The sequence below is a fragment of the Gavialis gangeticus genome, unplaced genomic scaffold, assembly GCF_001723915.1.
Source record: "Gavialis gangeticus isolate Ggan-Ray unplaced genomic scaffold, GavGan_comp1, whole genome shotgun sequence".
NCBI classification, from domain to species: Eukaryota; Metazoa; Chordata; order Crocodylia; family Gavialidae; genus Gavialis; species Gavialis gangeticus.
The window spans coordinates 39,322,270-39,336,498 of NW_017729004.1; the positions used below are offsets into that span (position 1 = coordinate 39,322,270).

Consider the following 14,229-nt stretch of genomic DNA (forward strand, 5'->3'; position numbering starts at 1 on the left):
GGGGGTTGGGGGGGGGATTGAGGCCCCCATAGTGAGGGAAGGAGGGAGTTGGGCAGGGCTGGGGCTGCTGGCCAGCTGGGATCATGTGCAGGGCTTGGGGCCCAGAAATGGAATGGCAGCTGCAGGGCCTGGGCAGACAGCAGGACAGTGCCCCCCAGATTTGTGCAGAGGGTGGGAACAGGTATGGGTTTCCCACTGTGGGCTTGGACTCCCCGCCCTGCTGCCCTTCCCTGGGGCCTCTGTAACCCAGCAGGTGGAACCCAATGGGCACGATGAGTGTCGCTGCCATGAGCCCTGCACCGCCATGGTGAGGTGCCCCCACCCTCCCAGCAGCAGTGGGGGTGGCATTGCATAGTTGCGCCTATCACTGCTGCTGGGCAGGCAGGGGGAACCTCACTATGGAAGTGTGGAGCTCCCAACGGTGGTATGACCCTCCCTGCCTGGCCTCATTCTGCCCTGCCATGCTGGGCAGGGAGCCCTGAGCCTGCAGCAGGCAGCTTGCATCCACCCTCCCCACCAGCTATGCTCTGGCTGCGCCACCCATAGGGGAAGGGGGAGCTGAGCTCCATGCTTCTCTCTGCTGCAGCAGCTACCACCTCCCATGGGTGGCAGGTGGGGTTGGGCACTGCTGTGGGGGCAGGAGGCTGTGTACCTAGGTACTTGGCAGCATAGCCCTGGCAGCTGGAGGCCCTCTGTGGCACAGCTGGAAGGGGTGACAGGACTGTGGGTGGGGAGTGAGGAGCACCAACAGGGACAGGAGGTGTGGGTGGGGAGTGAGAGGCACCAGCAGGACCAGGGGGCTTTGCCTTGGCAGTGAGGGTCCTGGACCTGTCTGGTGAGCGAAGGGGGCAGGAGGAGCTCTGATTTTCCATGATCAGCAACCCAAAATCAAATGCCAAAATTTATAGATATTTAGAATTTATTTTACAGTGATTGAGGCACTGGAAGGTTTCTCAATTGCTTTAGAACTGCAAATATATCAATAAAACATTGTGTTCAACTGATACCTATATATATAGTGGCATTCCATTTTTATCACGGATTTTGGGTTTTTTAATCAGAGAATTTGAGGGTGTAGGGTTTTTTTTTTTAAATCAAAGAATTTGCAATTTTTACAACAGAGAAAACCAGGATCCCTAAATTTATCATATACATTCAACACTGCAGCTAGCCTTTCAGATCCCCGGCTGAGTTGGCCAGGGTAGCAGACAATCTCTTAAGCTGGTGAAACTTCAATACTCCTCAACCCCATTTTTAGAAAAACAACTTTCAGATTCCAACCAAACAATTCACACCATGTGGGCGTAAAACAGGTTCCTTGTTGGAACACCATTAACTGAAGCACAACTTGTATGTACAGTTCAGCCAGTTCTGACATAGTGCCATGTCCCAATGAGATCATGCATAAATTCTGCAGTCAAACTCAGTTCAGTTTTTCAATGTAAAACAGTGTAAGACTGAACAATTTTGAAGCCATAGATTGTTTAATCTCTTATCTCAGGTTCTCTGACCTCGCTGCTTCTTTTTAAGTTTTATTTTCATGCTCTAGGGATATTTTTCCACCTTTTACATTTCTACCCCAATTCACTGCTCTCATCAGCAGACTTTCCCAACCTGTATATACAAACAGATCTTCAGGTCAGACAGTTTCTGTCACAACTGCACTCAGTCTTCTGGAAATACGTGCCTGGAATTCATCTTAAGGCTAACATCTTTTAGATTTTCTAAGCACATACTATACTTCCTTTAGTGTGGCTGCAGTTTTCATTACATCTAGGGGACAGAACTCATTTCCCTTTGAACCAAAGTCTTTTGTTTCAGTACCTGACAGCCTTTTCCTACTCCTAACACTCACTGTCACACTTTTCAAGTTTGACAGGATCTATTCAGATTGGCAGACTAAGCTGATTCTTATAACAAGATCATTCCCAAACCCTAGCTCTGTCATGTTAATTCACAGTGATCTAGGTTAACTCAAAGTATTCCCAGAGAACTGAATTTACAGGCCTCAAGTCTCAGCATAGGCATAAGAGCTAAACCCTGTTTCACCTTTATGCACCTGAGTGCCACCTACATAGCCTTTGTACATGCCACAGAATTGTGCTTTAAAGCAGCTGAAAATGCCCTTTTGCACCACTTTAATGACATTGCTGTTTGCACATTTGGCAGAGTATTCCACTTTAATGGCATTGCTGTTTGCACACTAGTGGTGTATTCTGCTTTAGATGACTTTGGTACACAGCAAGATAAAACACCGCCGAGGTGTTTTAGTTTGCTACCTAACAAAGTGCAACAGTACACAGGGCACTGCAAGCTGATGCGCTTGGGGCCTGGCAGACCTCGTGCAGCTCAGGGGCTGTGGGACCCAGCAGCAGCCTGTACAAGCAAGCTGTACTGAAGAAAAAAAAATAAGGGCGAACCTGATTTTTTTTTTTCCCCTCCCCGGAGCCTCCCTGCCTGCCTGAACTGTGTGGAGGCCTGGTGCCGCCCTCCACAGTTGCAGGGAGACCGGTGCTTCCCCCCAGGACTGCCCAGGCTGGGTGCCAGTGGGCAGGTGCCACCTGGGGAGCCCCCGTGGAGCTCCAGTACCACTCAGCCCACCAGCAGCTTGTCCCCCTCCCCCCCCGCCAAAGAGTACACTTGTGTTCATGCCATGGGGTTTAGTTCAGTTTAATTTTCCCTAAATTGAAGCAGTATTTTTAAAAACCCACCATTTCAATTTAGGGAGAACTAAATTGAATGAAACCCCATGGTGTGTAGAAGCAGCCATAAATTTTAGATTCTATTTCTATCCCTGAAGTTGTGCTTTTTCAGTCTGAGAATGCATAAAGCTCCACTATAGCCGGATAGGCTCTGATGCAGAATAAAATTGCCTGGCTAGATGCATAACTGTACAAGTTCCTGAAACGCTAGTCAGAGAAAAACTACAACTAGCAATCTTCCTACATTTTAGCCTGAAGTAGGAGATTCATGGTCTAAGCCCCTTCACCAAGGGTCGGGGGGTGTGAAGCTACTTTTCCATTTTCCAATAAATCCCCCAAACCATTATATCATGGCTTAGACAGAATGTGCTTCTATTTTCTTCTTGAAGCTGGCCCTCCCCTGGAAGCCAAAAATGGAAGACGTGGGATCAGGAGAAGAGCGAGCTGCCAATGACTTTTCTGCACCTTATATTGGATGAAATGTATATATAGCAGAAGGATAGCTTTTGTCACTTGGGAGCGGGAGTGGAGGTGGAGGCACAGGTCAAAACCCCCTCCCTTCTAGGAGAGTGCCCATCTCATTGAGCTGTGCTGACTTGCTCTCTTCCTGAAGTATCCTACTTCTTGGAACTTTGCCTAGTGGCTAAGTTCCCTAACCACTAGGCTGTGCGGCTGAAAGTTAGGAGCCCACTGCCTTCCCCTCCACCTCCCGTTTCTCTACTTTATTTCAAACAGTTATACTAACACCTCATTCACCCACAGGTAAAAATAAAAACTGAAATCCATGTAAGAGCCAAAAAATTGTACTTATGCAACTACATAAATGACACTTGTATAAAGACAAAATCAAATTTGGCCTGACCTGATCAATGTTACTGATAATTTGAGCTGCAACTTTTCCTTTTGTAGGTTTTGCTTATTTATATAAAAATCATGAACTACATTTTTCATGGACACATGAAGAGAATTAAATGCTGGCCTTCATCATGATTCACTCTACACTGACAAAACAACCAAGCATAACCCTTGAGCTACAAAAATATTCAGAGAGAAAAATGGTTTCATAAAGCTGCATTTTACCTGCTCACTTCCCCAGTGGATTGAAATAATCTGATAATCACTGCTTGATCTGGCACTCAACATAAATGAATGGAACACTGAAACAAAAATACTCATGCAAACTTAACAACCACCTTAACATATCTACCAATACATACATGTGCACATATACATAGCCAGTCAGATATATCCTTGCTAATCCATTTCAGGAACAGCCCATTCCGATTAGCCACAAATGGGCTGACATATCTAATACCACTAAAAGAAAAGCAAATGGTGGGTCAAATAAATAAATATTTGAAACTCATGTCTGTAACTCAATACAGAAATCAAAGCCCTACTTAACAATAGAAAAAGCACCTAATCTACTTACACTCCTGTAGTGCTTGCCACTTTTGACTCAAGTAAGCATGTCATAGCCTTTGCCCACCAAAACAAACATGAAGCAAGAGCATAGATTTGACCCATCCATAGTGCACTTAGGAACATAGGACATGGGAATGAAAGGGACTTCCTGGGCCACTGAGTCTGTCCCCTGCCATCACAGTCATACTGTGCATCAGTTACATATTCACGTGTTTTGTACCACTAGTGTCGGATCTACTTCAGCAGATTGACACATTTGTTCTCTAAAGTTTGCAAAAGGTAGGAAAACTTAGCCAGATGGCAGAATATTAAATAGCATAGGGCACTTACATGAATTATATTTTTTATGCAATTGGGGCCCTGAAAGCACTCTACAGTTGTGATGTAATGCACATGCATAGCTGCAGAGTGCTTTTAAAATGGCCAATCACAAGAAAAATTAACCCTCCTGAAATGAGGTATTAGATGAAGGCGCTCTAAAGCTTTAGGGAACTTCTGTCCCTCCAGAATTAAGTTTTTGCACTTTGCAGGGCTGTCAGCAGGGGAGGTAGGGAAAAGGAGCGGCATGGAGCTTCTGGCTGAGCCTGGTCTGGCTGGAGCTGAAGGGGTGGGCAGGGTGGACCAGAGCCCCCTTGCCTCACACCCCTTCCCCCTGCCAGCTACCCAGCTGGGGTACTGGAGGGAGCCAGGCCAGGCCTTCAAGGCGAGGGGGTCTCCCTTCTCCACCCTCCACCCCTCACCCAGGCTTCTTGACAGTGGCAGCAGCAGCTGCCTCCTTGGCTTGGCCTGGCTGGAGCTGAAGTGGGGGAGTGGCCCCACTTCAGCTCCATTTTTAAAAAGATGTATGGAACAGAGCTTCCTGGCCCCACAGGCCCAGCCTGGCTCCCCTGAATACTTTAGCCAGGTTAGATGGGGGGGCCCACAAGGCAAGGGGGCTCTGTTCCATCCTGTCCCCCCGCCTCCAGCTCCAGCCAAGTCAAGCCCGGATGGCAGCTCCATGCTGCTCCCTCCCCATCTCCCTCCCTCCCACACTGACAGCCCCAGAGCTGGGGGTTGCTGGGCAGAGGGACAGTTCAGCAGCTTCCTTGGGGGCTGCTGGAGCACCCTCACCTCCTGGCCAGGGCTGGTGCAGGCAGGCTCAATCCTCCCTGACCCAACAAGTGAACATCTACTGAGTCGGGAGGGGGGGGAGGGGGCGGCACTCTAACTCATGGCACTTTTCATAAAGCACCAAGAGTTAAAGCAGGCCTCCTAAACATCTTTAGGTTTTCTTAAGTAACACAGCTGACTCATTAAAGAAAAAGTTATGATGAACTACTGAGGGAGACATAAAGAGCTGTTAAATTTATCTACAGGTTTTGTCTTCTAGTAGCTTTAGGTAAATAAAAGCCAATGAGAAAGTCCAAATCACTACAAAGGGATTTCTTAGGCTATATCTACACTATAAAATTGTACAAGTTTAACCATACCAGAAGAGTGAGCAGTACCACCCCTTGTGTGGCCTGTTATAATAGCCTAAAGTGTTTTATATCACTATAGCTTTGTTGGGAAAGGGAGCATGCTATAGAAGTATGACACCTTCATAAGTAGAGTTGTAACAGTATAACTGCATTTCTAACCAAACCATTATATCAGTACAAAATCTATGCAGAGAACAGTTAACGTGAGGGACACTACTCAGTAATGAAATGAAGGCACTGCCTTGGTGATGACCATTTAAAGGCTTTTCTGAAAACACAGGGTCTGACCACTTTACATTATGTAAACAGGGAATAGGCGTTGAGACAGCTTCACCTCAATACCTGGGAAGTTACTGGAGCATAGCCGGATGCTGAGCAAGGGGAGAGGGGGTGGTGAGCAGGGGTGTGGCGAGCAGCAGCAGCACAGCATCTGTGGGGCCCTGCTCTCGCCCCACCCTGGCCCTGCTCCAGTGGCACGGGGTGGCAGCACTCCATCCCTGCCTGCCCGCATGTACCCCCTGGGACCTTTCAAAGTACCCCCAAGTGTATATGTACTCTTGGTTGACAAACCCTGTCATAAACAAATTGGAGAAATGTGGGCTAGATAAAACTACCATAAGGTGGAAAGATAATGGCTCACTAGCCTCAAGCAAAGGGTAATTATTAATGGATCCATGTCAGTATGTCTGGAGGTTTTGAGTGGAGTCCCACAGAGGTCTGTCCTGAGCCTGGTGCTATTCAACATGTTTATTAACATTTTGGATGCTTGCATAGAAAGCTTCTTGAGCAAGTTTGCAGATGACATGAAATCAGGAAGGATTGTGAACACATTGCAGTATGCCAGCACAAATCAGAAAGATCTGAATAGGTTGGAAAGTCAGGCTAGACCTAACAGGATTAAGTTCAATGCACACAAAAACAAGGTACTGCACCACAGGAGGAATATTCAAAAATGCAAATACAAAATGGGTGACACATACCTGGATAGCAGCACCATCGAAAAGGACTTGGGAGCCTCAGTAAACCACAGATTCCATATGAGTCTGCAGTGTGATTCAGCCACACAAAAGGTGAATGCAGTTTTGGGGCCAATAGAAGCAATCAGGTGCAATAGAATGTTTCATCAATAGAAACATTAGGTGCAAGACACAGGAGGTAATAGTGCCTTTCTACTCGTTACTGGTTAGACCTCATCTGGAGTACTGTGTCCAGTTCTGGGCTCCACATTTTTAAAAGGATGTGGAGAACCTGGAGAGGGTCCAGAGGAAGCCACTTGTATGATTGAGGGCCTCCGTGGCCAGCCCTATGAGAAGAGGCTGAGGGACCTGAATCTCTTCAGTCTCCACAAGAGGAGACTGAGGGGGGATCTTGTGGCTGCCTACAACCTTATCAGGGGCCAGCAGCAGGGACTCGGGGAAAGTCTGTTCACCAGGGCCCCCCTTGGAGTCACCAGGAACAATGGTCACAAGCTGAGGGAGGATAGGTTTAGGTTAGATATTAGGAAGAACTACGTCACTGTAAGGGTGGCCAGAGCCTGGAATAGGCTTCCCAGAGAGGTGGTGCTCTCACCTTCCCTGGAAATCTTGAAGAAGAGACTGGATAGGCACCTGGCTGGGGTCTTATGACCACTCCCACCCCCGGTGCTCATTCCTGCCCATGGCAGGGGGTCAGACTCGATGATCTGTCTAGGTCCCTTCCGACTCATTGATTCTATGATTCTATGGGTGACTGGCACCACCTTACTCAGGAGGGGCACATGCTCCCCAAGTGACCGGGGCAGGGGTCCTCCCATGGCCGATCTCACTCACTGGCTTCCAGAAGTGGTCACAGTTTTGGCTACAGCCAAAGCTGGGACTTTGACTGGGGTGTGCCAATCCCCCTTCTGGGACTTAAATCTGGAGGTGCCTGACTAGAAGGTCTTGTCCCTCCACTCAGGATCAGGCCAACCTCCATATTTGGGGTCAGGAAAGAATTTTACTCCAGGGTCATATTAGTATGAACTATGGGACAGGGGGGTTGCCTTTCTCTGTAAGTGTGGCCCTCTACCTAGGATCTCTTGAGCATATATTAACAACATTTTATAGAAGCAGGACATTGGCTGTTCTCATTCCCTTGCTTTGTATGCAGGAGGTTAGCATATTGGGTCTGTCTTGTGATAGGGTTGATGGCAGTCTTATCTAGAATTTAGATTATTGTTCGTATGGGATCATTTGGATAGAGATGATCCTGCCTCAGGCAGGGGGTTGAACTAGATGACCTTTGGAGGTCCCTTCCAGCCCTACTTCTCTGATTCTAGGCAGTCCTACTCCAGTCCAACTCCGACCTAATGTAGACATTATTTCAGGAAAAATTAGCTTATTCTGGGGTAGCCATTTACCCAAGGCAAACAGGCCACTGGCACTGCCACCTGATAGTGAAGTGGTCTACCTACTGCACATTTGTCCATTCCAAACCAAGCATGATTTACATGCGTGCTCAAAACCAATATAAGTTATATACCAATGTGTACATGTCACCTGTATAAGTCCGCAGTTCATGAATGGATAAGCAGCTTTCCTGATGTTCATCAAGTCTCTTTCTCCATTCTTTCCCCCCCTCCTCCTCTCATAGTTGTGCCCTGTCTGAAGAAACTGGTCTAGGTACCATACATTCAAGCTGTACATTTTTAGAAACCCTGTAGGTCATAGGTTATCCACATTTCACTGATAGCAGTTTGTTCAGTCCTGACCCGTCTCTAATTACTCAATTCAGTATTATAGTTTGGATTCCCCTAGTCAACTAGCACAAAATTAGAACAATTAAAACATACAGACAAAGCCCAGAACATCTACTCAACAGTAATAAAACTGAAAATTACTGTACTTTATTTCTTCATCACTCCTACTCAAATACGGATGCCAAAAAGCTTCCATTCCCCCACAGCAAGAATTCTTTCCATATTTTTCAATTTATTTACAAATCAAATATGCTTAAAGTAGGTGTGTTTTACAGATCCTCAAGAGTAACACAGATGACAAACCAAAGGGCTAGAACTTCTTAAGTTATTATATAATCTGAGAGTTGCAAACCATTGGGATTTTACTGTATAACACTGACTAGGATAAAAGGAGTCTTGCATTATTAATGCTGTTTTTTAACTTTTTTTCAGCTCATGCAAAGGCACTTACTCTGAAAGCTGTTCACTGAAAAGATGGTGGGATGATAGAATCCAGCCTTGCAAATGCATTTGTAGGCTCCAAGCACAAATCCAAGACCTTTAATTGGCATGCACTGTGAGAAAGAAAAAAGGGAAGGGAAAGAAAGTAATGTAGATGATCACACACCTATAGACAGAGATGCACAGTCAATTGTAAGGAAAAAAAAAAACTATATAAGGTACAACAAATAAGCCTTCTTGCAAGAAGAAATGTACTAATCTAATTTGACATTGTGTTTCTTCAGTGATTTTTTTCCCCCAAGGTCATGTTTCAGCTATACATTTTCCCCTGCAGTTCAGATCCAGCAAACTGCAATAACATTTATAGCCCAGCTCATCCAATTGCTAGGCAGAAGTGACCAACTGGCAAATTTTATTTTCAGCACTTTGGAGTGTTGCTTCACACAGGTTCTCCTTCAGTCATGGCAAGACCAAAGCCAACGGTCAGGGATAAAAACAAACGTAACCCTAACCTTCCATCAGTAAAAGAACAAATAGACAGAAGGGTCTTCACATCACTGGATCAGAGGCGTAGAAGCCAACACAGTACAACACTCATACGTCTGCACACAAGATCCACACCTATTTGGAATGATGGGATAACAGCATGAAGAAATTACCAAAGAAAAACTGGCTAACTGAAAACATGAGCCTGTACCAAAGGGCTTTTCTTTACAGAAAAATATTTTGCCTAGTTACATGTTCTCAAGCAACTATCTAGGAAGAAATAAAAAGTAAAATTAGTTATAAGTTTAGCTTTCACTCAGTTTAAATATCAAAATTATTAACTCAGCATTAATTCTTTTCTAAGACCCGTTTTATAACAGCAAGATACCTGGGTATGGTTGTAACGCTTCCAGAGAACTCATGAGAGCACTACCACGAAGCACACTCCTGCCCATCCATTCCATACACACCAAATCATGAAATAAGCCAGTTAAAATAGCTTGAGGAAAGCCCCATCAATGGCTTCTGAGATTCTCATCTCCATTATCCTTGAAAGCAGTAGCACGTTGCCTCATTTCTGGGTTTGGCACATACAAAATAGGACCAGTTAGATGGGGAGGGAGGATGAGTATGCCACAGAGCAGCATAGATATCCTGTAGTCTCAAAGGCTAAATAAACTAACTTGTCCTGGTGCCGAACTTACATTTACAGACCCAGTCTCAGTGACCAGAAATCAATCTACATCTATAAGTGTACAGAAGTTCCATGCACACAAACTGGTCTAAAATTGCAGCATCAGGTTTATGATAAACCTGGGTTGATGTATTATAAAACTTACTTGACATAGGTCAAACTGGTGCATGGAACCTCTGCACACTTTTCCTGCACAACCCCAGGGCTGGGAAAACCCAGCCAACAGTTGCAGCCCTGGGGCTATGCTTTTCAACCTCACCCCCACACTGAGCTATTTTTTGTCCCCCAACCCCTTGCTCCCCCTGCCCTCCCTCCCCCTGCCATCCCACAAGCCGCTCTGAGTGCAGCTGCTTTTATCAGCAACACCCTGTATGGTATGTCTGCGCCCCCACCGCACCCATGGATCATGTCTGCCCCATCCTCCAGCAGACTCCTGATTCCCCCCAGCTTGCTTGCTCCCCAGCCCTTCTATTAGCTCCCCCCAGTCCCAACTTACCTGATATCAGGTGGCCATTTTGAATAACTTTAACATCTCCTAATGCCCCCAAATGTCTGTACTTAGCCCTGAAGTCCAGATGCTATAAAGAAACTAGAGGGTTCCACAATAGCTCTCTTGGGACGAACAGGTTGAGCAAAAACTATTTACAGTTTTAGGCCTGGTCTGTACTTGAAGTTTTAATAGAATAACTGTATCAGTAAGGACTGTGGCTTATTTACAAGTTATACAGGGGAAGAACTGAGTGTTAATGCAGTTATACTGATATACGGCTGTTTACACTACTACAGCTTGCTATATTTTATCAAATCAGAATAGGTTATACCACTATGAACACTCTCCTACAGTAACTAGGGATGATAAAGATGGGTTTGCATACTTTAAATTATGCCCAAAAAATTAAAACAATAGATTTATTAATTAGACTGTTCAAGGCCTTGCCTACAACTGAAAATGCCTTTCTCCTCATTTCATCAGGTTTCCTTTTCTCTAGCATTTGTAACTTCATAATCCCATTAAACTGCCTTTTTCCCACACTCTTAGTTTGTTTTGATGGGCAGGAACCATCTCTTATTATGTATGTTCATACAGTACCTAACACAATGGAGCCCTAATCTTTAAGGCCCCTATGCATTGCTGTAATACAAACATGTAATAATGAAACAGCAAAAGAATATATTGAGACATTTTGGAAAACCATTTTACTATTTATAAACACATAATAACATGGCATAGAATAGCAGGTAAACGGGTTAGAAGAGTAAAATGGTTACAGATTTTAGCTTGTATTCTCTAGGAAAGGCTTCTCAGGCAGAGCTCCTGATGGTTCTTCTCTTCATTCTAATATGCTACATGCTGCAAAAATAAGATATTTTTTCCATGTAAGATGGGGAAAAAAGCCTGACTGCTGAATTTTGCAAGCATGGGAATGCTCCTAATTCCACAACTGTAGGGTATCCTCATGAATACATAATAGCAAAGTGTGATATGTTACCATGCACCTGTTCTGTATTAAAATATTTTCCTGATGACTTAAAACATTTCTCAGGGCAATAAGGATTAAATAATCTTATTATGTTGTTATGAAAGAGTCTAAATTACTACAATAAAAGAAAACTTCAATTGGATCATATTGCAGAAGCTTTATTTCACCTTAGATCTAGGTCATCATCATGATTACTTATCAGCTACAATGTTCAAAGAAGCTAGAGCTAAATTCTACCCCTTGTATTCTGCATAATCCTTTTGAAAAGACAGGCATAACAGAGGGCAGATTAATGGTCTTTCATTTTAAAAAAATAGAGTAGTGAATCATTTTAGATAAAAAAAGTTACAATTTATATAATTCTACAATACTCAAAGACTACTTAGATTTCATGAAAACTCAATTATTTACCTTATGAATTTTCCAGTAAACAAGTTAAGTACTACAACTTAGAAGAGGTCAAAAATGAGGGAATACATCCTTTATAAAGAAGAAAGTATTCCTTATTCTAATGTGGAAATTTCAAAATTTGAAAAAAAAAAAAAGACCAACTCTACTGAAAAGTCTTGGGGAAAAGGTGGAGAAAAACTGAAGTAATGAAATATGTTTGGAATAACAATCACTTGTGCTAACAAAATCACATTGTGCCTAATCCTCCTGGGCTATTGCAGGAGTCTCAGGTGCTGTCACAACACAAAGGCCTAATAGGTTGCCCAATTGTAATAGGAGGTACTTGGGGAAGGTACCAATATGATCACTCACATGATCAAACATACTTATTGGAACAAACAGCTACTTTTAATAGGTGGGCTTTTTAACATGATGGATGAGAATATACATTCAATCTGGCACAAGAATCTCAGACAAACAGATTTTCAGCTCAACCTTCATTTTTACCTTGCTAAGACAAATGGTCAATATGGAGGACCCATGCCATCAAATATTTTGAGCATGGTTAGGGTAAAGCCATGTCCTAGAAGGACAGCAATTGAAAATAAGAAAGGGAAGAAATAGCAAGACACAGAAACAATTTGACTAGCATTTTTGAACAAGCTGTTTCAGAAGCTGTCCAACTCCTGCACAATTTAATGGGAGCCCCCAAGGCTTCAGTCCAGCAAACATGTAAGATGGAATAACCTTGTTGACTTGACTAGGGTCAGTAAGACTCCACACAGATGTAGGAACCTGTCTGCACCGTTCTCTGCAAATTCAGGATACAAAGCCTAAGTCAGCAGTTCCCAAGATGCTTGAGGTTGCATCCTCAAGTGGGATTTTGGCTTGAAGTCGCACATAAATTCAATCATAGAAGTCAGCCTTGGACTGAAAGTTGAGAGAAGCTGCAAGTCCAGAACTGGAGCTGCTACAGAAAAAAGGTTAGGAAGCACTGTTCTAAGAAGTGCAGAGCCTTGTGCAGGCTCTGTGACAGGTGTGGACAACACCCTGAAAGCACCTCTGCACTTTTTTTGTTTTAGAATTGAGCTCAGCTTTAAAAAATGCCAAACACTGTGCTTTCTTCCCTTTCTTCATGTACATATTATGTTTCTGAAAAGATTCTGGGAAACAATTCCATTGCTAACTTACTTTGGATTTGATCCAAACAGAACTTGGCACTGCAAAGTTGAGTGTGTAATATGCTCACACACACATACACGCACAAAAAGCTAAAGCATGGAACTCACCTGGTTTAGGTTTTATTATATAATCAGAGCAAAGCAGAGTGAAAAAAGCACTGTTAAAATGGTTCATTTTGGTACATTTGTGTACCCCTTTCCAGTTTGGGTTTATCTTCCACAAATTGCTTAGAAAAGTAGCTGACTGGCAGGAAAGTTTTTCAAATCTATATATTTGTTACATTTTCCAAGACATTGGCACAAAGAAAATTTTGAATCCATACCTGCAGTATTTGCAGTGGAAATCTGATTAAGAATTACAGGCAATGAATCTGAACACAGGAGAACACTAAGTGCCCAATACAATGAATCATGATAGTTCAAATGTTGAATACTCTGTTATCCACATACAGCTTCTCATGAACAAGTGACAGCCACTCAGAAAAGACTGAGAAAACTATTCTAGGTAACATTTCAAGTAAAACTCAAACAGTTCCAGGACCATTTACAAACAATCCCAAACAAACAAACGTGCTGTCAAATTCACACGTTAAATCTGGAAGGGTCTATTAGATTCTTTAGTATGTCCTACTTTAGGACTATAGACCATAATATTTCATCCAGTTGCCTCTTGTCACAGAGGACTTAGGTGCCCTGTTCCTTTAAAGAGTGGAAACTGCTAGGGAAAAAGCCGTAGCAGTGAGTGGGGAGCCCCAGCTGCTGGTTACCAGGGCAGCCAGAATCAGATAGTTGGCCCACACCTGCCAGCGATCAGCTGACCAGAAGGGGCAGGGCCTGGCTCACATATAAACCCTAGGGTTGAGGCCAGGATGGCATTTCCCTACCAGCAGCCGAGGGGGAAAGAACTCTTCCGGAGCAAGCAAAGGGGAGAGGCCTGACTGCAGGTAAAGCCTCTGATACTGGTGAGGGACTGAGCATCCCTGGTGTGGCTTGAATGATGTTATAGCTGGGCGGCTGAATTTTATGTTATAGCCCAGGGGCTTATGTTTTGTTTACTGTTTAAGACCTGTGGTTTGGGTGAGGCTATTGGGGGATGAAGGAGGCCTCGTAGGGGACGCACAGCAGTGTGGGGACCCCAGTGCCAGAGAGGGCGCAGCATTTTGGGGTGCACCGACCCTGGCGCCAGAGAGGGCGCAGCACTTTGCAGGGCTGTGGAGAGCCCAAGGAGGACCAGGGGGCCAAATTGTAACAAG

General features: G+C 44.3%; 1 protein-coding gene across 1 annotated transcript in view; it reads right to left on the minus strand.

The window, feature by feature from the left end:
• The window catches only part of GPR158 (G protein-coupled receptor 158), a 460,201-nt gene that overhangs the window by 231,955 nt on the left and 214,017 nt on the right, over positions 1-14,229 (minus strand). The window contains exon 5 of the mRNA XM_019507955.1: positions 8,755-8,857. Coding sequence (XP_019363500.1) covers positions 8,755-8,857 — 103 coding nt within the window. The remainder of the gene's footprint in view (positions 1-8,754; positions 8,858-14,229) is intronic.